General features: G+C 42.9%; 1 protein-coding gene across 1 annotated transcript in view; it reads left to right on the top strand.

Moving 5' to 3' along the window:
- The window catches only part of gng12a (guanine nucleotide binding protein (G protein), gamma 12a), a 32763-nt gene extending 14421 nt beyond the window's left edge, over positions 1-18342 (top strand). The window contains exons 2-3 of the mRNA XM_058068288.2: positions 16839-16946; positions 17033-18342. Coding sequence (XP_057924271.2) covers positions 16854-16946; positions 17033-17158 — 219 coding nt within the window. The 5' untranslated portion in view covers positions 16839-16853 and the 3' untranslated portion in view covers positions 17159-18342. The remainder of the gene's footprint in view (positions 1-16838; positions 16947-17032) is intronic.
- The last annotated feature ends 5747 nt before the right edge of the window (positions 18343-24089 follow it).

Raw genomic sequence — 24089 nt, 5'->3', positions numbered from 1 at the left:
ACATCCGTGGGCCCCAAGCGTTTTTGTCCCGTGCAAAACTATATGTCTTTGTCCCAAGTGTTAGCAGGAACAGGTGTCCAAGCCATGCACAGTCACAGTCACAGTCTCATCCTCCACATCTTTCTACCACTCTCATTTAAAGTCATTTATTCTTATTTGGTGCACTGTGGAACAAGCTCCCCCTACCCCCCCTGCATTTTACAAGGAACTGTGCCTCTACAGTGACTCCTTGTGCAGGTTACCTCTTGAACTCTGAACAAAAAGGCAATGTTCCCTCTTCTTGGGCCTCCTCCCCTTATCTGATAGCGTTTGTCTTTTGTGAAGGGCAATCAGCTGCAGGCTCTGCAACACCAATACATCATACTGACACAACATATACATAGATGCTTATACTTTTAAACACGACAACTTTGGCACCACTTGAAAATGCTAAAGCAGATATGTTTCACGTGTGTATTATTCCATGCGGTGATGTCACCATCCTCATTTGCTGGCATTTCATTCCCATTGACATGGGCAGCATTGATCACGTGTGTGCACAACGTGAATGCAGTGTGCAGAAATAAATACATAAATAAATAAATAGTGAATGCAAGCATGAGAAATGGTCATAGTGCGTGAGGAGAAAGGAAGTGAAGGGAGGATGAGGAGGCGGCGACATAACTTTTTCAATGGTGGGCTGCAAAGGAAGTGGCCTCAGTGTGACCCACAGAGTGTCTTTCCTGTGTCGGACATGTCTTTGAAAGTGTTAGATGGAGAGGGAGGAGGCACCGTTAATGTGATCCCCCACCCCCCACCCCCTGATTAATAGCGTTATTTGTCTGAGCGGCTGTCTGACCCCACTCTTGATGCATCAGACTTGAAACCAGTGTAAAAGTTTGGCTCGCGTTACGTCGGCCTCGTGCTTCCTGTAGCAACGTTCCAATCAGTGTCACAAGTTCTCATTTTCTTTACACTATTTTTTTTTCGGAATGTGAATGAATGTTTTATTGTTGTTTTTCCAAACTCTAAGTGACTTTTAATGTAATTGCTTTGATTTCTGTTGCTGACTGTCACATGAAAGAAAATGAAACATCATCATCCGTTTTTTTGCCGCTGATTTGTACCATCTCATTAGTTCTTCATCTCTTGGCCTTCAGTCTGACTGAGGCATTCACCTCCGTCATAAATTGTCATCATCATAAAGTCCATTACCTGCTTCTTGAAACTAGCGTGCTGTAAATCCGTGTTGAGTGAAGAAAACTCCTAGATTGTGTTAATCAATTTGGGATTTGTGACTGTAGATAGTAACCTTTAACAGAGTGCATCTATCAGAATGACTGGTGCATTTGTTCCCCTGTATCTTGGCAGATTAGAACGTTAGCCACTGGTCACATGCAGTGGCCCGTCTGCAAAGCACGTGCATGTCATTCTTGTCCTGCTTCAGAAATGTCTCTTCCTGCTTGAAGATAATTTGCACTTAACTACACTGAGATAAAGACTCAGCGAGAGTTGCAGTTATCGCTGCTCTCTTTCTGCTGCGTGGGAGTAAAGCGGCTTCTTCTCCAGCATCCTGAGTTGATGGGACAACTGACAAACTGTTGAGCTCACTTGAAGTGTGCACTATTGTCCAAATTAGTCCTGCTGTGTCTTGGACATAGTTTATGACTTACAAAGCCAGCTCCCACAGTGGAAGGAGTTTAGAGTTTCAAGTATCTGATGTCCTCTCTACCTCCATCTCTGTATTTGCAGCCTCCCTTATCAAAGTGCAGAAATCACACATGAGTAATAAAAAGGAAATCCACACTATCCCGGCCAAGCCGGTGAACTCTGATCTGTTAGGGCAAAGGTCTGCAGTTTGTAGGGAAATAAATTTCACCATGACAGGTTGGGCACTTTTTCAAATATCCTGTGGTTTAATGAGGCGGCAAAACACTGACCAATTTCGCGTGCAACTTGAGATATAAGTTGTAAAGTTACCTTCCAGGTTCATGTCTCCACAAAACAGCAGTTTGTCATGCTTTATTTGCAGATCACAGGGAGCTGGTAATAATGACATGCAGTGCAAATGAAACTATTTACTATAAACTATAATATTGGTGATGTTCTCATGGGCAGTAAAAATGGGCACCGTCTGCCCAGTGAAGTGGCATGGTGCTGGGCATGGTGATCAGGTTCGAGGTAGCCCTCTGTTAGCACCAGAATACAATACTCAAACTTCATTTAAGGGTCAGAAAAGTGGAAAAAGCATCATAGGTCCCCTTTAAGTCAAACTTCAAATCATCGACATCATCAAATCTCCATCTTGTAATAATAATCAATAATTGACGACCGACCTAACAAAATTATTATTGTTTTTTACTTAAGGGATAATGTTTTTGTACCACTATTGTTGAAAGAATTAAACATCCCTTCAGGTTACTTGTTCTTGAAAATGATGATCAGGAATGCATGAATCCAACAGTGGATGGAATGCATGACAAGGAAGCAACAACGCCTTTTTTTTGCAATTAATCAGCAATTAAATCCAAATAATTCATCAATAATTGATGATTATACACCTACACTTGAATAGCTGCTGTATCCAATCCACATGCAGCTATACTCCCTATCTCAAACACATACATGTAATCCTTTTACCAGATGCAAACACTTTAAGCATCAGTTATATCAGCCTGTGTGACCAATCATGTTTTCTCATTACTTGAAAAAACAGACCGCCCTTTATTACCTTTCCTTTGTTGTCTAATGAGCTGTGTGACGTCCAAGGCTATTGTCAATTATTCCATCTACGCATGCAACCGCTTCTCCCTCCCTATTTCATATCCAACTGGGAAGAGAGACAGTTTGATGGGCGACTAGCAACAACGCCGACCTTTGGCCTCCTGTGCTCCACCTTGGCTGGCATACAGTGCTTGTAACGTACAGAGGCTGGAAAGACTGAAATCGTTTGTTTATTGTTCCACACAGGCAGGGCAGAAATGAGATCCATTGTGTAGTGTCCCTCTGTCCTCGTCATGAATAGTAGCTTTCAGAGGCGGGGGGGTGTCGAGGCGAAAAGGCAAAAGACGCACAATAGCTTTAAGTTTTATGGTGCTCCTGTCGCCGGCTGCAGAATCTTGGCTTGTGCCCAAATGCAACATGCACACAGCTGCACGACTTGCAGGCCGCTCTCTCTCTCTCTCTCTCACACACACACACACACACACACGTAGGTATGAACTCTTATCTCGCCCCAGTGGCAGCCTTTTACAGCGCCTCACCATTCAGTGCTGTCCTGCATCCATTTCCAGCAACCTCCACTCAATTTGCGCCCAGCTGCCCTTTGTGCACTTTTTGACAACAATACTATTTGTTTAGTGAGGGCAGAGCAGAGATGCCGCCCGTCACCTTTCTCCGCCTTGGTTGCCTTTTGTCTGCTGCATGTCACTGTGCGTCTGCAGTGACGTCGGAAGGACATTATCTGCCGCAGGCCTGTGTTTGTTTTGGGTTGCTCCAAGTTTGATATTGACCCATTTCTGGTGAACCAGAGGCTCCGAGGCACCTCGCTGGAAAGCGCAGGGACCTTGATCATTTGGATGATACCCAGCTGGCACCCGCCCCAGTGGCTAGCTGCTGACATTTTAAGGCTGAAACCAGCTGCACAGTAGCCAGCAACAACATAAGCGACCTGTTGGCTATTTTTAGAACACGCTGGAACTGCTAATGGTATCATAGAGGTATCGCCTCGGCGCCTTTTCTTAGACGCCTGGTATATCGTGCGCTAGAAGAAGTGTCTAATACTTATTGAGCATCAACAAACGCTTAAGTGTTGGCCCCTCCTATGCAAGGAATGCAAGGAATAACATCTCTGATGATTCTCATCACCATGTCTCTCTCACTCCGTCTCTCCCTGTTTGTCTTGTCTGGCTTGTGTACAAACAGTGTGATAGCACACACTACAGACACTGACACAAGGTCATAGTTTTATATCAAACACATGATTTGGAAGTTGCTTGTAACACTTTGAAATGTTGCCTAAATAACCTGGCCCAGCGCTGTACACGTAGCGTCACTCGCCACCACATTCCCTCTTAAACCAGACTGAGCCCACTTTTTTTTTAGGATTACACAACCGATCATTTGCAAATTCAACAATAGCCAAATGGCATTCCTGACGCTGTTAGCTTGTAATGTCCCACTCAGCAGTTCAGGAGCTATATTTTAATACCCGGATCACTGATTGTGTAAGGCCAACTACAGTAAGGCAGGCCATAGCTGCAAGTCGGGGGAGATTTTTCACCCACTTCAGGGTCGAATAGATGCAAATAGTCTACATGAAAATGTATTTGCTAGCATGCCAAAACATGTGATGCTACTGTATATACTTTGCCAAGCCATACTTTCCCACCCCGGTCCTGCAGGTGGCAGTAATTTGCATTCGTGGTTGTTTGTCACGGCAAGCGACTGTAACAACTCTCTAAACTAAAAGTACATTTGTTTCCGCAGATATAATGAGGACTTTTAGAGCCTATATTTATCCATTTCAGGGGGTTTTCTTGATAACAACCAAAATCACTTAAGTTCATCACATCAATAACTATGGCACCGTACTGCCAAAAAATAAACAAGTATTTTTGTTGTTATCATTATATTTGTCCAAAAAAAGGTACCTTTAGTTGCCTCCGGCCTTAAAATGAACAAGAAACTGAAGAAAGAAGGGTGGTCTAGTAGTATTTTCCATGACTCTTTGTATTGGAAGTCTTTTGAACGCCTACGAAATGTTGGTTTACATTGTCTGCTGCTACATTGTGCTTCAAACATTGCTCCATCACTCTATTTTTATCCAAAAATTGTTAATAAATGATCACCGTTTCATTGCTGAGACATGGCATTACATCACACTACATGTAGTTGGTGTGAAAAAAAGTTCTCCTCCCATTCCATGTGGAAGTGGTAAATTTTTGACTTCTTCATTTGTCTTTCTTCACCACTCCGTTTGAAGCCCTATGTTAAGTTCAGACTAAATAAACTGTAGGCTAACTAGTTAGCTCGCTAGCATAACGCCATTGCTGTCTCTTATGTCCTTGCAGTGACAAGAATAATGGGAGTGTAAAGGTGACTATAGGGGTGTCATTTGATGTGTAGAGGGCTCTAATGAAGGTAAAAATGAATAAAATTAAATGTAATGGTGCACATTGTGACATTATGCAATGAGACAAACCTGCAAAAATGATTTATTCCTGAGATTTATTGAGAAGGTTCCCAGCAAATGAGCAATGAGCATGCCAGTATCCTGTCATAATTTTTCCAAAATGTCTATTTGCAATTTGTTTTGTGGACGCGGCCACAAGAAGATGCACCCCTAAAACGGCTGCAAACCCGACCATCTGTTCTCCCTGCTGCAAACTCCAAACTTAGCCATCTGAGCTCGGTAGATGAGTTTGTGTATTGTAGCGAGCGTGCATTGTAATTTTAGCATGTCCAGATTTGACCGTGTGTGAATGGTAGTAGCCTCCGTTTAACCCTTACATGCCAGGATGCTTCCCGCGCCCTGTGTTATCACAGTTATCTGTCATGATGTCAGGCAGTCCCTGACACACATGCTGCTCCTTGTCAGTCTTGTTCCACTGCATGTGCAGTCAGTCCTGTTCCTAATCCTGTTCTAAACATCAGCATGTTTGAGGACACTGATTAGTTCCCGTGCTGGAGCTATCACACGGATGTGCTTGGCTTATCTAATTTGACATGCCGCTTTGCTTCTGGAAGTGAGCAGTCGTCTTGCTTTGACTTTTTCAAAACCTGTTCTGTTTGCGCAACAGCAGAATTTCAGTAGTCCTGGTGAGACTCAACTTGGTTCATGGTACATTTGGACAGGAATGAGCCTCAAGAAATTGCGCATGAATGCAGGATTTAGAAATGAGACTCATCTAGTCTTCTGTCTAGACACTTCATGCATGACTGCTGCACTTGTTGCATTTCATTATTTTGTTGCGCCACAAGCAGAATGTACAAGACTGTAGTGTCTCGCCCCTGTCTAAAAGCCCACTGTCCGATTTCAAGTTGAACTGGAAATTCTTCATGGCAATGTAGGAATAACACAGTGGTGTTCTTTGCCTTGGCACATGTTTAACCTACTTCACGTTAACCTTTACAGTACCCTCCCTTTTCTGAGAAATCCCTCCTTCAGCTCTCAGCTGATCACCCGTAAGCATTCTTGCAGACTGGAGTGAGAGCATTCCCTTTGTTCCACATGAATATGCAGCCTGGGTGGGGTTCTGTCTGCTTCACTTATCTCTGCAGCCATACCTTCTCTGGTGGGGTGGTGCTGCAGCTCTGGCTCTCATCATAGCTCTCCTTCCCCCAAACCACATCACCATCTAGTTTTCTGCTTCCTTCAGCTGACCCTCAGCTGATAAACACTTCAATAATCCACTCCGGGGCAAAACCTCTAACGGACATTATTTTCTGTTCTGGGATGCTGGTCAACCTTCAATTTTATCCAGACTGTCAAATGTTGAACCGTACATTGGAACCTTGGTTAGTGTCAAGCTGTTCTGCAAAATGTGTGCTCACTATTATGCTAATTATTTTCCCCAGATTTCAAAATGCATCTAAATACATATTAAAGATGAATGAAAGGGATAAAGCCTCCATTGTGCATCATTCTGCAGCTGTGATCAATAAGAAGAGCAGACTAGCGGAACTGTGTTAGTTAGCAACAAACTACATAACCAACCCCTGATGACATCATAGACGGGCATTAGAGCTGGGGGTCTACAATGACGCTGCTAATATGGACGTTTTGTGGTGAAAATATGTCATAAACACAGTTGGGCTCTGACTTCGCGGGGGTGCTGGAGCCTATCCCAGCTGTCTTCGGGCGAGAGGCGGGGTACACCCTGGACTGGTGGCCAGCCAATCCCAGGGCACATATAGACAAACAACCATTCACACTCACATTCATACCTATGGACAATTTGGAGTGGCCAATTAACCTAGCATGTTTTTGGAATGTGGGAGGAAACCGGAGTACCCGGAGAAAACCCACGCATGCACGGGGAGAACATGCAAACTCCACACAGAGATGGCCGAGATGGAATCGAACTCGGGTCTTCTTGCTATGGGCCTGTGCGCTAAGCACTTTTTACTGCCGTGCAGCCTCTACGGCAATTTTGCAAAAAAAAAATATTATTGTTTAGTGTTGACTATGACGTATGATTGAAAGACAAGTTATGTGTAGTATTATGGTCACTAGATGTCAGTAATGTTACAATGATGAGTTCTCCTAAACAGGGTGAGGCTGCGCTTCAGTTCTATGCTACCAAAATCTGGAACAGTCTTCCAGAAGATATGCGACAATGGCTTTTGGCTTGGTCCCTCCCCGCTTTGTTTGAATTGGGGGCTAACTAGTTAGCTTGATAACATACTATGTTTAAAGCGTCGGCCGTCTCTGGTGTTTCTGCTGATCTCTTGGCCTGCACGAACAAAGTGGCGTACACGAGGAATAATAGTGTAAAGAAAGTCATAAACAGGTTTTCTATGCTCGAACTATGAAAACATTACATTTATTAATAATAAACGTCACAGTAATTCACTTATCACAGTTGGGTCTGCAACCATTTAACCACGCTAAATGAAGGATTTTATTGTATTTTAGATTTGTTCAGTTCCAGTTCCACGTATGATAAGACATGCAAAGGTTTGACATTAGAAGCTCACACACAACTTCCTAATATCAGATAAACCAACTGCCAGCAATAAATAGCAACTCTTCTTTTTTTGCTGGTGGGAAAGTAATGATGTCACTGGTGGTTCTCACAACACGAACAAGTGCTTGTCCACACAATTTAGTTCCTGCCTCACCCTTTGTCTCTCACAGAAACTCAGCAAAAGTCCCACAACCCCTCTGGCTCATAAACACGATCCCAGCAGGACTGATGACTGAGTATTACTGCGTTTGATAAACAGGGTGCCCGAGCAAGAACAAGTCAGTGTTTATGAAACGGGGGAGGGTTGCAGAGAAGCGCCGTGCAGTGCGGGGTCAGGTCGAAGGCGGAGCAGGCGACGGTTTCTCACTCAGCTGGAAAAGTGCTGACTGGCGACAAGGAGCATGAGAAGGCTACTGTTAGCTTGGCCTTCAGACTGGGAAACTCTTGCTTGCATTGGGAGGGGTGCACATGAGAGGAGGATGTGTGTGTGTGTGTGTGTGTGTGTGTGTGTACACGGGTACACCAGAAGCAGCAACCAGTATACTGGTGTGTGGCTGGAGTCCAGGTCTTTGAACTCTCCTGTTGTTCAAAGCTGCAGACGTCTGTCTAGACTGCAAGTATCGGCTTTCGTCTTCACTTGTTGCTAAAATAAAGTTAGCCGTGCATTATCAGTCATGTTACACGTGTTAAAATGTCAACTCTAATGAGTATTTAACAAGAAAATAATTGTGCATGATATGCATCAAACTGCATTTAAATTGGACACAGCAGATTTGTGTCAGCCGCTAAGAGACATGAGCATGAACTCGCTTTGAAGTCCTCATAGTAAAAAGTATTTGGCGGCTGGAGCTGTTACTGTCTCTGTTACTGGCTGAATTATAGTCTACTTAATTGACTGCCTGCTGCTCCATCTCACATCGATGTTAAGTGCTATCAGATGTGCAGAGGACTGTCATAAAGTAGAAACCTGGTGAGGACCTGCGGCGAGGCTTCATTGACAGGTTGGTCCGTTTTGACTTCTTAGCACCCATGCATGCATAATATGAGAGAACGAGACCAAAAAAGCGTGTAACTTTACAAGAGGAACGACATAATATGAGGAAAAATTGAACAATTTTAGTAGGATTAAGTTCAAAATGAATGGAATTTATTCCGATGAGAAAAAAGTCACACAAATTAAATTATGCAAAATAAAGTAATAATATTATTCATTCATTCATTTTCTACCGCTTTTTCCTCACGAGGGTCGCGGGGGTGCTGGAGCCTATCCCAGCTGTCTTGGGGTGAGAGGCAGGGTACACCCTGGACTGGTGGCCAGCCAATCACAGGGCACATATAGACAAACAACCATTCACACTCACATTCATACCTATGGACAATTTGGAGTGGCCAATTAACCTAGCATGTTTTTGGAATGTGGGAGGAAACCGGAGTGTAATAATATTAGGATGATTAAAAAAGTTGGTGTTTTGGCCTATATCACAAAGCTGTGATGCATTTTTCTTATCATATGCAAATTCTTATCATATGTACATGTTTTGTTTTGTTTTAAAAAACACAAGTGTTGCTCATTTTTTTTATTATGTGGCCCCCACTGGAAATAGTTGGGACATCCTGCTTGATATAGTCTTTGCGTATTGTGCTAAATACTTACAGAACATATAATTCATGCAAAACATCTAAGCTATATTAAGTGAACTTGTTGTTGGGTGAAGTAAACCCTGATGACGTCTGCTCATGCAAATGCGGAGCTGAGCTGCAGCAACTACGTCCACGCTGTGACCACAACATACCAGAGCGTGACAGCATGTCATTTTGACAAATGAGTGAACAAAGACAACATATGTAACATTCAATGTGCTGACAATACCTGGAGTGCCTTTTGTCGTCATCTACTGTATTCTTTTTCATTCATGCATTTTCTACTGCTTATCCGTCCACGGTCGCTGCTGAGCTGGAGCCTATCACATAGCTGACTTTGTAGCAGAGCCCCGCATGGGTAGCAGAGCCCTGCATGTAGAGATCCATAACCGCACCACCCGTCAATAATCAGATCTGTGTCCCCCTGTTAACCGTGATTACTTAAAATCCCAAATCAGTAATCAGACCCATTGCCTGTCCTGTTACTCAAGTATGTATGTAAATGCCACAAAGACTGTCACAATGTTTTTTGGTTTATTTTAAAGTCGCCAACACTTTGTTGGACTCCACTTTGTCCTGATCAGTCATAGAGCACATATTGAAAGTTATCCCAGTGCTTCCAAATGGTGGAGAACTGCCCATTTGCCTGTGCTTGTGAGTGCGGAAGTCATTCCAATTATGTTATTAATGTAAGACATTTTTATGGCACACAACTACACAATTAACTACACAGCGGTCGAGTGGTTAGCGTGCAGGCCACACCCTCGGGCATCTCTGTGTGGAGTTTGCATGTGGCTTTTCTCCGGGTACTCCGGTTTCCTCCCACATTCCAAAAACATGCTAGGTTAATTGGCCACTCCAAATTGTCCATAGGTATGAATGTGAGTGTGAATGGTTGTTTGTCTATATGTGCCCTGTGATTGGCTGGCCACCAGTCTAGGGTGTACACTGCCTCTCGCCCCAAGACAGCTGGGATAGACTCCAGCATCCCGCGACCATTGCGAGGACAAGCGGTAGAAAATGAATGAATGAATGAACGAATGAATGAACTACACAATTAGACAAGATGTGGCAAACAGGACTCTTATTTTGAAAACCGGAAGTGTGTTGAGAATGCGTTTCGACGAAGGAGCTCTTTTTAACCTGCGTGTCGTTAGCAGCCAGTGTTAAACGCTGGCTTATATTAATGGAGTGAAACCCAACACGGTGTAAACACCCACCCAGCCTATCGGAATCGGCATCATTTGTATTGTACGTCTTCCACCTGATTCAAGGTTAATTGCCCCTGTGTTTGAACCCTCCCAGCCTCACAATGCACAAAGCGGCTGATTCAACATGTCTCACTTGTTTATTTGAAGTGAGTAATTGAAGGTTTCCCACCTTGTGTGTGTCTTGTGTGGGTCAGGTCTGAAGTGAAGGCATCAAGCAGTACTGGAGCCTTCACAGTCTGATTCCAGCCGTGCTTCTTTATGGCAAAAAACAGCCCAGTTTGTAAAGTCTCTTTTTCTTCCCTTAGCAGGACCACACAGACTGTACACGAGACGGGTCTGACTCTTCTTTTACTGTAGTGGATGTTGTTTGTATTCGTCAGCAGCAAATTTAAGAGTTTTCTTTGGAGTCATGGAGTCATAAGGCTTCCCTGTTCTTAGCTCTTTGAACCAGCACCTAATGAATGGCATGTGTGTGTGTGTGTGTGAGTGTGTGTTAGGTACAGCATGGCGGTGTGGCAGTGCTGCTCTGGTGGTCTTGACTTCTGTGTGTGTGTGTTGTGATAGGGTGGGCTGCAAGAGGTGGTCTATTTCTGATCCTTAGAGTTTTTTCCTTTTCTGCAGGGCTTGTTCATGCACATATTGGTCTCTCGCTGCCCTCCCATTCAGTTGCAGCAGCTGGCATCACATCTGAAGGGCGGCACACTTAGACTGAGGTGACGTGCCTGGGGAGATTTAAGACAGGTCTTCCCGCACTTTCACATCCTCCTCCATCTTTTGGCGCCAGGGAGAAGAAAACTATTTTCATGTTGTCTCAAGTTACTTAGGTTATGTTCAACGCCTCCTGATCCCATTGTTTCCCTCATCTTGCGCAAGGCCGTGTATCACAAAGGACATTCACCAGCCCCCCCCCCCCCCCCCCCCCCCCCCCCAATGATTAAGAATACTTCCTTTTTCTATGGTCAGCACACACTGTGGGCGGAATGATTTGACTATTTGCCGGGAAATCAAATGAAAGGTGATCAACTTATTCACTAGAAGCTTGAATTTGGTTTTTATCGTTCTGTACTGCTTGGAAAGCACTTTGACCCAAGTGGTTTTGAAATGAACATGGATAAAGGCCATGTCATTAACAGCCGTGGCTGTGAACATCTTCCTGATGTATCCATTCATTCATTCATTCATTCATGCATTCATGCATTCATGCATTCATGCATTCATACATTCATGCATTCATGCATTCATTCATTCATACATTCATGCATTTTCTATTGCTTATCCTCAGGAGTGTTGCGGGGGTGCTGAAGCCTACCCCAGCAATTTGGAGTGGCCAATTAACCTAGCATGTTTTTGGAATGTGGGAGGAAACTGGAGTACCCGGAGAAAACCCACGCATGCACGAGGAGAACATACAGCTAAAAATACACAAATAGAAGAACACATTTGCGGTCACATATTGTAACACAAGACGCCCCTCATATTGTACGCTAAACGGTGAATGGACGCAAAGTGCAGCAAATTTCTGGTGTCAAATTTTCAGCAACAAAAACAGCGTAGACATGAACCGAAGTGCCAATATAATGAGTACATATATATATATACATGTGTATATATATATATATATATATATATATATATACATAATGATAATATAATATATATGAGGAACTAACAACTAATTCCCTGTCCTCTTTCTGCTTAGTTAAACATTGCAGCTCTGATTAGAGTATTTACGGTTATAGCGGTTATGGTGCTTGTGATTGTAGCACTTCCCCAACAAAATGTACATCTACTACACCTGGGCCCATTATTGTCTTCATTCATATACGTTACAAAATACCATCGCCAACTAGTGGCCTGGCATGCATATTGCAGTGTTTCAACAGTGATGTCTTTTGTGTGGAAAATGTTCAAATATTTCTAAAATCAAAAAAATGTTCCTGCAAAGGGTCAAAAATAATAAATCCACACCAACGCCATTGTCAAAGGATGAAGACAGTATTTGCAGGCTGTCAAGTGCATGCCAAGGCTGCATGCCAAGGCTGCATGCCAAGGCTGCAGATGGCAGATGAAAGGCCAGTTCCTGGTAATGTTGTAGAAATTGAACATAAAACAAGTCATTAATTCTTAAAAAGGTTGCATGACAAGACCGACTCCTTCACTCATCTTGTGTAGCTGAAAGGGATTACAGTACCCTGCTCACCTCCACCGCCTCGCCTGTATGACTAAGCGTGGTGCATTTACTTGTGATGACTGTTCACTTTGCTATGCACACTTGCACACTAGATGCCCCCATGTCACACCCTTGTCCCACCCCTGTCTAACCATCCTAATCTCAGGGGTCTTTCTACAAATACAACGCTTTAATCAGTCAGTACACAGAGAATTTCCTTCCCTTCCTGTTTTTTTTTCTCCGCTTTGCCTTTATTTTCATCTCATTCTTTTTATGCTGGAACAACTATGGAGTCATCAGCATCAGAGGCTCATGTGGAGGGGCCACATCCTGTGGGACAAACAGGCTGTTGACAACAGGGAAGAAACGTGTCGCTTTCCTTTGGGCGATTTGGGTACCTGCAGAACTGGATGTGTGTTCGGCATGTCTGCCTCAGTCGTCGGGACATGGTTGATGCCTTTTCCAGGTTCTGCATTATTTTATTTTATTTTTATTATTAGTTATGCATTATTTGGCCCACTCAGAAACTCTGTGTACTCCACTCCACTCCACTGTACTCAAGGTTGTACCACTCCTTACACCCCCAAGTCAGCTGGGATAGGCTCTAGCTCACCTGATGCAGAAAATGAACCAATAAATGAAGTTGATGCCTTCTTTCCTCGGCACATTGATGCTAACTAGCTAACACGACGCTTTGCTGACCATTCGTCTCAGCGTCATTCACAGACCGAAGAGCCCATGAAAAGCCCATGTCTCGTGTTGGAAGACACAGCCACCCAATGAGAGCAGACATCATAAGTTGTTGTTGACAGAACTAGCATAAGTATCAATGCGTAGAGAAAACATTTTGCTAGTGTTATCAATCATCCAAATAGGGCAAGAATGTGCAACTATTGCATGTTATCATCAGTGGCCATGCATGTTGTTAGAGGTTTTAGACGGCTACAAAATAGGTGTATCCCAATGACAGCATTGTTAGCTAGCTCATATTAACTGGTTTTCTTGTGTTGTATTGCACAGACATTTTTTACTGCGTTACACTTTTCCGGTATGCTCTGCCTCCATCCACCAAGAGACTGACAAAAAGACTCACTCTGTTCATGCCGTTGTTCTGTGGAACAAACACACCAGAGTGAAAGGAAAACAGACAAGTATGCACATTGCCGTTTCTTAAACCCGGCAACGGGTCATTTATTGTGTGGCTAATTAATTGACTATTAAAGCAGGCCTAGTGCCCACTAGTATTTTTTTTTTCCTGAACGAGAAACCTTGTCATGTTTTAAGCTTCTAAGATCTTATGAAATGAGAAGTTGTGCCCCTACAAGGCCTGAGTCGCATTTGAAAAAATCAGACACTGACATGAAAACATCAGATACAAGAGCAAAAAAATCTGAATTGTAGTGTAAACGTAGCCTCAGAGGGAACTTGGTTTCCTTGTGTCGCAGGTTGCATTCCTGGCACCAAATTAAGTGCGTGCATGTCACACGTGTTGCTTATTTCCTTTTTTGTACATTTATTGCAAATACAGCTTTCGTGTACTCCAAAACTATGCACACTATGTCTGGACAAATGGCTAACAACATACTGATGGAACAATGTGTCTCTTGTTTTGACAACCCTCTCTCCTCTCTTTACTTTTCTCCTTTTACATAAACTATTGAGCAAAATTTCTCAAGAAACGGCTGAGAAGGATTTGTACTTGAAGTTTCCTTTCTCCTGCTGAGAAGAGTTTTGCTGTAAGTGAGGGAGTGTCTCAAGAAGGAACTGTGTTGCAGAATGGGTTTGAGGAAATACTGTGCGTTAATGTGTTGAGAAACTAAAAGTCATGGACAGGAAGTCAGCTCTGCAAGCGCAGGAACAGTGAAACTGGAGTGCATGGAGCTGTCACATGACCCGTGAGGGATATGCCCCGGCCTGTTCCCATCACGACTGTAAATGATTTGCAGCAAGTGGAATCACAAGTTAAACCGGCGTACATCCGCCATTCAATCGCTTTGGAATCTTGACCTTGCCTTCAGTTTCGATGGGGGTGGTGGGGGTTGTACCAGACAGGTAGCTATACAGTACCTTCTATATGGGATGTTTATGATTATGATTATGCCTGCCTATGCTAATACGGAATGAAGTGTCCGCCAGTGTGTGTTTGGTGCAGAGCCAGCGAGCTGATGTCACTTCTGGGAACACTGAAGCAAGAGGAAGTATGAAAGATGAGTGGCTGACGTTCATTCGCCCGGCAGTGTTGTTCTGTTCCACAATGAGCCGTGTGATTTATGACATTCACCTGTTGTGCGTGACGTTCATCAGTCCACAAGCCGGCAGGATCTTGGTCCTTATCTTCTGGTCATTTATTCAGTTCATTCCATCCTAAAGCACAACGGCTTGCTATCAGCTCCTTGATTGTCTCGGAATCTTACTTGTCATTCGGGACTAAAATACGTGGTTAGACGAGGTTGGTGTGGAAGAACATGAGAGACCAGACCTCAACCCTATGTCATGATAATGTCAGTTGAGTTTTGGTGTAAGTTGGATTTTATACCAAAATTATAAGGGTGTCCCGATGCAATACAAACTTGTTGCAGCCTTGAATATTAGCCGATGTGATATTGGTCCAATATCAGCACTCATACATTCTCTACAGGGGTGAGATGAGACATAGATGGATTGGGTCTAAGAGAACATGACAACATGATATTTTAAGATGATTAAGAAAGGTCAGTTTTCCGATATCTTCAGACACTTTGACTGATATTCGTTATCGGGATCAGCTGGGGATGCCCATACATGGGACACCGAGGCCTGAAGTGCCATAGTGGACCATCTCTATCGGAAATCAAACAACATTTTCTTTCTTACTTACCGTAAATTATGGTGTTTAAGCCACACCCACTAAATTTAAAAATTCAAACAAAATTCATTTCAATTTTGTGGAAAAAAATGAACAAACTTCATCAAACTATAAGCCACAAATGCCCATGTCATAAAATGGCATATTGTGGCACACATACTGAATACTATTAATCACTCACTGTGTCATCATCTCACAAACAACACTAAACTCATCACACAGCACTCAAAACGCTTACCTAGTAAATATACAAACATGTATCAATACGAGTTCAAAATATAAGAAATAATATATTTTTATTATTTTATTATTCCCATAATGAAATGCATCTGAGAAAAGCTTTTCAATGGAGGTCAATCGGCATAGAAAAAGGTGCTGCAACGGTGCCTCTCAACGGTGCCTCTAAGGGATCCCAGAGGGAGGCTGACATCAATGCAGAATGAGTGATTTGATCAGACACAAGGCATGATGGACATCTTTTAAATAGATTTTATTGGTACTTGTTTGTATATTTCTTAGGGATACCATTTGAGTGTTAAGTTACTGTGTGATGAGTTTAGCCATCTTTGTATGATGACACTGTGAGTCAGACTGTTATATTGAGTGGCACAGTATTTAAACGGTGAGCAGTAGTTGTGAAGTAAAGGAGAGGTCATGAGATTATCATTTAGCCATAAATTAGCTGCACTGCCGTTTAAAGTTGAAATATATACACCTGAAATTACAGTAGACCAATTTGCTTCATTTAAATAATATGTACTAGGTAAAATAATTTTCGAACCAAACAAGAAAATCAGACCTGAAGCAAGTAAAATGACTTTTTGGTGAGTCCTAATCTTCTTTGGTTTGCTGTGTGAGCAGATTATTGTATTGATTTGAAGAAGCATATCTCCAATTCGAGTCCATATTCCCTACCAACTTGGGATTAGAATCTGAAGGGTCTGATGTAGAAAGTCGGTCGTATTTAAAAGCATCATTTCAGGTAGAAACACCTTTGGTGGTGAACATCTTTGACCTCAGACTTTGTTGAAGGATGCATGGACAAAAAAATCTTTATACGTGCAAAATGTTATCTTCCATTTCTACTTGCTGTACAGTACGTGTCATGGCCAGGTGACCCAATACTTTAGTCCATACTGCAAGTCCTGTATAGCATATTGGTACAGTGTCCTTTCCCTTGTATGTGCGTCAATAAGCCCTTAAGCAAACAACGTCGGTCCTGGTTTATCGTCTTTTCCGCATGCTTTGTATTGTGTATGTTCCACGCTGATAAAAGTCTTTCTGTGTGTTGTTTCTTACAGTGTTGATTGCCCACGATGTCTTCGAAGGCTCCCAGTTCCAATAACATCGCCCATGCCAGGCGGACGGTGCAGCAGCTGAGAATAGAGGCGAGCATTGAGAGGATAAAGGTACCTTTGCTGCTAACTGCTAACTGCTAACATTTGCTTGTTTGTATGCGTTGTCATGCACTCACTGCTTTTTTTTCATCCTGCAGGTATCCAAGGCATCTGTGGACCTTATGAATTACTGCAGCGAGCAGGCCAGAAACGATCCTCTCCTTATGGGCATCCCTGCTTCAGACAATCCCTTTAAGGACAAAAAACCCTGCACTATATTGTAGTGGCCTTCCCTCGGCCTTAACGGGTTTTGCGTGTTAATGTTGCCGTGTTCTGTTTGTCGGGAGCAGTGAGGGGTGGACTGTGATCGTATCGTTACCACGCGCTTGTCTTTTCTGTTAACAAATCACATGATTGTCTCCAAAATTGAGTAAAGAAGAATTGAGTAAAGAAAGTGTTCCAAGACTCCAAGACCAGTCTCTAATCACTGTGCCACTGCATGAACTAACATCCTGGAGTCACTGGACGCCCTCGGTTTAGTGGTTTCTCTCCATTTGGGTAGCGACTGTTATCCATCTCATGTCAGCCCCCCCCCCCGGAATACAGTATTTCACCTACAATATCCACTTTTTATATGGATTCCTTCAGGGTTTCTGTTGCACACTTAAAAGTGTGGCGTCCACGACAATCCACATTCCATGTAGTCTTGTCCTTTTGAGGATCATTCCCAGTCCACGTATACCTATACAGTATGTAAGATTCTTCTAGAGAAGTCACTGAAATTCCTTGGAACAAACCAATAAAGCAGCCTTGAAGACCACTTATGGTTCCACCATTTGGTACGCTTCAGCTTCAACCAAGCATCTTTTGGTAGCATGGTGCCAAAAAGTCGTACGGGGGGCTATTTTTGGTACCCTCCGACATATAGAGAGCTGAACTGTGCTTTTTGGTGGAAAAAACCCAGCCTTAACTACGCTTGCCTTGTATTATGAAGAACACTTACTGGGAGAACTATGTTATGTTTCTACGGAATATTTTTATCGGCTGGATAAATGTGGTTTTTAACAATATTGTGCCATCTTTGTGTGTGTATGTGTGTGTGTGTGTCGTAAAACCTCTTAAATCGTGTTGCCTGGTGCTCCTCTTTTCTGCAGTCGCCGTTTTGTCGCCACCCCTACACAGGATACCTTCAAATCAGCTAAGTGTTAACAGTTTTTGTTTTTGAACTCATTGTCTGGAACAGTCAACCACTCCTACTTATTTGCAATAATTCCTGTCAGCCGCTAAAGAAAAGCTGAATTTCCCACTGCCATGTCATCGATTGTGTAACCGTACCATAACGTCTTTATTATGAATTGACCAACCTTTGTATGAAGATGATGATGGTGATGAAGCATTCCTGCAGTACCGCGTTGTACTAATATCTCAATAAAGATGTGGTGTGTCAGAGGATACCTGCTTCGTGCTTGACTGTAGCCTAGCATTGCAACTTGTATTCTGGTCACTAGGTGTCAGTAATGTTTACATTGATGAGGCATACATTACCTGCACACTGCATGGAGTCAGCCATGGAAAGTTCTCCTCCCATTCGGTGTGGAAGTGGTGCGTTTTGGCTTGTTACTTTGTCCTTCTTCCCCACTCCATTGGAAACCTTTTCAGCCCCCTTCATTGGTTGCTTGTTTATCAGCAATGACACAAAATAGCCGTAATTCCCAGTCAAAGTCTACCCTTCAGACCTAAATAAAACTATAAAAACCCTCTTGGTCGTATCTGACTCAGGAGTGGAAAAAAAGGTGGGCTTTCACGCTGGCTGCTAGAAACCACAGAGCAGACATTTCAATCTAGAAAGACCGCTTTTAGCTCTGGGAGAGTCGTGTTACTATTTTGGGAAAACGCCTGCTTTGTTTTCCTTCTCTCTTGGTGGCCTCTTGGGTCTTTCTCACTCTTCACTTTCTGTCCAGCTGGAGGAGATGATGCACTTTCCAGTGGGAAGACAACACGGGCATAGAAATGACGTCAGCGAGAGTCATACTTAGACGTTGGCCTGACTTTTTCAACATGCTGTGCAGGTTGTCCTCATCAATGTGTCTCCGGATAAAATAAAAATAGTAATGGAACTTTTTGGTACTTCACAATATCCTTCATTGGTTACACTCTGGGTGCGTCCACTGACCAGTGAACCAGTCACCAGTGAAATATACACCACTGTTAAAAAAAAGATCATTTTTACATGTTTATGTCTTTATGCTGTCTTTTTTTGTCAAGCATTGAGCTTTCACACTTTGTTTGGCGGTCCTTGAATGCACCATAGTTATATGCTGTGACTGGCTCGTCATAGTCAAATGAGTTTAAAGGGCCTCTGCTGCATATTCTCATTTTTCGACCCTTTGTATTGAGTTGTGGACTCCTATAGAGAAGGTACACACAATAACCCCCAAGCTTTCTAGACCTTCCAGAATCTGCACCCATTCCAGCTGTATTTCCTCAGGTTTCCAAAACCTGTTTTCATTTATCCCACCCACGGCACACCCACTCAGCTTGTACAGCCAGCAGCTTGTACCCGGGCACGCCCATATAAGGACGTCCAGCTCACAGCGAGCCGGTGTTAGAAAAAACATCCCAAACTTCTTTCAGGGCTCACATCCAAACCTCATTATGTGAAACTTTGGCATTATTTTGCAGGATAATACAACATTCTAACAACGTTTATTGGTTAGAAAAGTGGGGCATATTTAGGGCTTAAACACAGATTGAATAGTGAGTGAACAATGGCAATTGTAGAGAAAAGGGCAGGGTTCTGAATCTGATTCTATTCTATTCATTTCTACAGTCACTTTTATTGCAGAGAATGTCAACGTCGAGAACCTTGTGTCATAAATAAACATTTTATATCCCTGGGACGCAACCACCAAGCACGATCAACTGCAGGGGTGTACAAGGTGCGGCCCCAGGGACCGTTTGTGAACCGTAGTTGTATTTGTTTGGCCTGGGGCACGTTTCTAAAAAAAACAACAACTAAAAAATAACAGAAAAATGTATATACTCAAAATATTAAGTCAAGTTGTTTGTTCCGAAAGATTTATTTATACATCTTTAACATTTTTTTGTGTGTGAGAGGGACAAAGAGGTCATGTGTACTAACACAAGATGAAAACGGCCACAAGGTGGCAGAAGTACATTTTATAAAAGCTCGGCCTGCATTTCTTCCACTGAAATAGATGCTATGCAGCAACCAGAAAGTGGAAACATGTCGCCATGTAGCGCATTGGGGGGTTGTACATTGAAGGGACATTTGAGGCATGCACACGGTTGCAATTGTGAAGATTGCGAGTAGTTCATGGTGTACAACGATGGTCATTTTCATGTAAAACAAAAATTTTTTGTGCTGTGGCATCATTTGGCAAAATTTGTGAAACTTCCTGATGTTCTACTGCTGATTACTAAAGAACAGAAAAAGGTAGAAACACTTTTTTTCTGATGAAAGATGAGAGTCTAATAGTTATTTTGGTATACAACATAGTACATATACTCTATACAGCCATAGTACACAATATTCTGTTGGCCTTGAAAAATCATCAGGAATGGCCCTTGCCGAGAGGGACGCCTTTTGACAAATGGAACTTTGCTACATCCCTTTTGACAATTGGATCTGAGTTTCCATCATTTCTGGCACCACATGATACATTGTAGTGCAAAACGACAGTTGATGATGGAATGAACTAATACGACTTCCTTCAAGGCAGATTTTCTTGAAAGGGATGGCATCAGGTAGCGCAGGCGTGCCTCACCAAGTGTCTGCTTTTTAAGCATGAAGGCCCTGCAGGCGTGCAACCTGGTGCCTTAGCAGAGCGCACATGCGCCGCAATGTGCCACTGTATGAAAATCCAGCGTGGCAGTTAACAGTGTCACTGTGTTGGAATGTGCTGATGAGGGGGAGAAGCAGGGGGAGGGTGTGAGCAATTTGCCTGCAGTGGCACCTTGGTTCCTGTGGTCGGCCCAGATCCTCTGGGAAACCTACAAAACAGGCCTGCGATTCAGTGGTGTCCCGTTTCCTTGAAAGTTAGCATCAGAGTCACACGGCAGATCTAATCAAACATTGCCTGCACGGCTTCAATAATATAAATCATAGACGATGTCAAAGCTGCCAGGACTGCAATTAGTATGGATGAATATTTACTATGTACTGTATACGTAACATCTCAGTTAGTTTTTGCCGACTGTAATCTGCAAACGACATGTCAAAGTCCGCCCTAACATGGAATTTGCAGTGACGTTCCACAGTAGTGTTGATAAAGAGCATCATTATTGCAATAGACTTGCACGGTTTGTGATTAGGGAGTAGCATTAAAAGTCATTTGGGTGGAGAACACCAAATCATTGGCTTTAGAAACTTTGTGAACCAGTTTCCCCATAAAACGGGTGTGGACAAAGTGTACAAAGTGCCTGTAACTCATTTTGAATTTGCTCTTAATGCAATTGCAACTGTTTTTCCAAAACATATGAATTAATAATGCTGAATTGTTAAGCATTTTAAGCATCAAAATGACTAAAATAATCTAAAAAAGCCTACAACTATAAGACAAGATGATATGTAATATTCTACACAGCCACTAGGTGTCAGTAAAGTTACTGTACATCTCAGTGAGACGCGTGAATGCCAGACTTGATTGCCAAAACAACAGACTGTAATTGCAGTCTTATTTATATCTTAAGGGGCTTATTTGATCTCATGATGTCTGAATAATAATAAATTGGGTAATACGAGTGTAACGGTGGGATGAGTGGTTAGCGTGTAGGCCACACAGCTGGGAGACATGGGGTTCGATTCTCCCCTTCGGGCATCTCTGTGTGGAGTCACATGATAGAGTGAAAAAAAACGTTCCCCTCCCATTACGTGTGGAAGTGGTAAGTTTTGGGTTTCCTAAGTTTAGAAGAAATGAATTCCAGGATGGTGGACACACATGTCCACACATGTTCTATTTATAAATAATGCATTCTCACAGTCGGGTCTGGAACCAATTAACCACGATAAACGAAGGATTTGAGTACATGAATTTGCTTTGGCCTTCGTACATTAGATTGCTTTTAGTGTCAAAATGTCTGAAAGTGTTCCCTGCATGCCTTCAACTTTCCTTAGGTGGGAATAGTTTGCAGCATCCCATTTTTCTTTCTGTGGCTTATCTTCAGCTAATGTTTACCTTTGACTCCAACGTGAGAAAGGTGCTGATTTCTTACGTTCTCTGGCAGTCAGGCTCATGCAATCCACTCGCAATTCACACAACGGAATACTTCTCTATTTTAGAATGTGAGCGATAAAGGCTACACACGCCCTCTGCCTTCCAAGTTTTGTGTGAGTGACTGGACCGGACTGGAAGCCCGCCTCCAGTGGGATGACCTCCGCTGCCCCAGTTTGAAAGGAGCCGTTTCCATTTGTCGTCACATGGGCCCACGTCATCCAGCATTGAGTCACATGCCACGCAACCTTTCACACAGTGCCAACTGAACTCACCAGCGTGGAGGGCGGGGTAGTACTTGGAATTCTACTACTGGCTGTTTGAAGTTATTTTTAAAACACGTCTAAAGGATATTTTTTTTACTTCACTCCTTACTTCTCACTCTTATGCTGCAACCGTGGATGAATGTGTGAAAGGCACAGACACCAGTGGAGTGCTGTTTGGAAACTTCATTCTGCTGGGACTTTTTTTTTGGGGGGGGGTTGTTAAATCTGACGACAACCTCACATGCCTGCCACGTTTTGGGAAAGTACGTACGCGGGTCAGGCTGATGACGTCTTTTTTCATCATTAGCAACACAAAAGCTGGGTTACAACTGGCAGGCTTCCATCCAGGGCCGTATTTAGTCATTTGGGGGCCCAGGGCAAACCCAGTCATTGGGGTCCTCCTCGCTTTAATGCTTTTTGCAATAAATTGCTTTCTCAAAACATTTTTGTGTCACGTTACTCCCATTTCTTCTTTTTGCATTTTGAAGCTCTACTCAGAACCTCCTTGAGAGTCAACAGTGCAAAATGTCAATTCTTGACATTTTTCAACTTAAAGGAGAACACAATCCTTATGTGAAACATAAACACATATTTCTTTCCCTTTTCTAGCGTGAGAAAACAAGTTAATATGAGCTAGCTAGCAACGCACGTCATGGGAAATACCTATTTTGATGCGAAAGCCCTTGTACAGCGATATTATTATTGTAGCAGCTAACATGAAAAACTATTTTTATCTTGTGGACTAGCACGATGTATCGCTAATCGCTAGCCTCAGCGTCATTCCCAGACGGAAGAGTGGATACCTAGCTCTCAATTTTGCAACAAAGACTCAACAACAATCTTGTTTGCCGTCTGCATTTTTCACCTGAGGACTGAAGCACACGTCTTGTGCTGGAAGATACAGCCATCCCATGGAGAGCGGTCATTGTAAGTGTTGTCGCTGCTGTTGTTGTTGATAGAACTAGCATAAGTCACAGCATAAATCACAACTATTCCATGTTACCATCAGTGTACGTGTTAATGCATGATCACAGCATGGATATAAAACCATGCTACGTTGTTCACTTTTTTTTTAGAGGGATTCATAGTCGAAATAGGTGTATCCCAATGACAGCATTGTTAGCTAGCTCATATTAACTACTTAACTAGTCTCATGTTATAATGCACAGAAAAGGAAAGAAATATGTGTTCATATTTCACATAAGGATTGTGAATGATGGGTGTACATGCAGTGTATATGCCAGGAGGCGTAGTAGTCTTCTCATATTTTGGATTAAAACTGGAATTCAGAGTCGAAGAAGTACATTTAATGTGCATGTACGTATGAATATGGCACTTTCTCCAAACCTGCAGTGGTGTGAAAATGTGTTTGCCTCCTTCCTGATTTCTTATTTTTTTGCATGTTTGTCATCTTGATGACCCCGAGACGTTTCAAAACTTTTTGGAAAGTGTGTGTCCCATTACATCCGCCGTAAAAGTAGAAAAAGAAACATCATACCAACAGTAAAATATGGTGGTGGTAGTGTGATGGTCTGGGGTTGTTTTGCTGCTTCAGGACCTGGAAAACTTGCTGTGATAAATGGAACCATGAATCCTGCTGCCTACCAAATAATTCTAAAGGCGAATGGCCATCTGTTGGTGACCTCAAGCTGAAACCAACTTGGGTTCTGCAGCTGAACAATGATCCAAAACACACCAGCAAGTCCACCTCTGAA

This window comes from Doryrhamphus excisus, linkage group LG6 (genome assembly GCF_037039965.1).
Source record: "Doryrhamphus excisus strain RoL-2023G ecotype Guam linkage group LG6, RoL_Dexc_Guam_v1.1, whole genome shotgun sequence".
Lineage (NCBI taxonomy): Eukaryota > Metazoa > Chordata > Actinopteri > Syngnathiformes > Syngnathidae > Doryrhamphus > Doryrhamphus excisus.
This window is presented reverse-complemented; position numbering and strand designations above follow the sequence as displayed.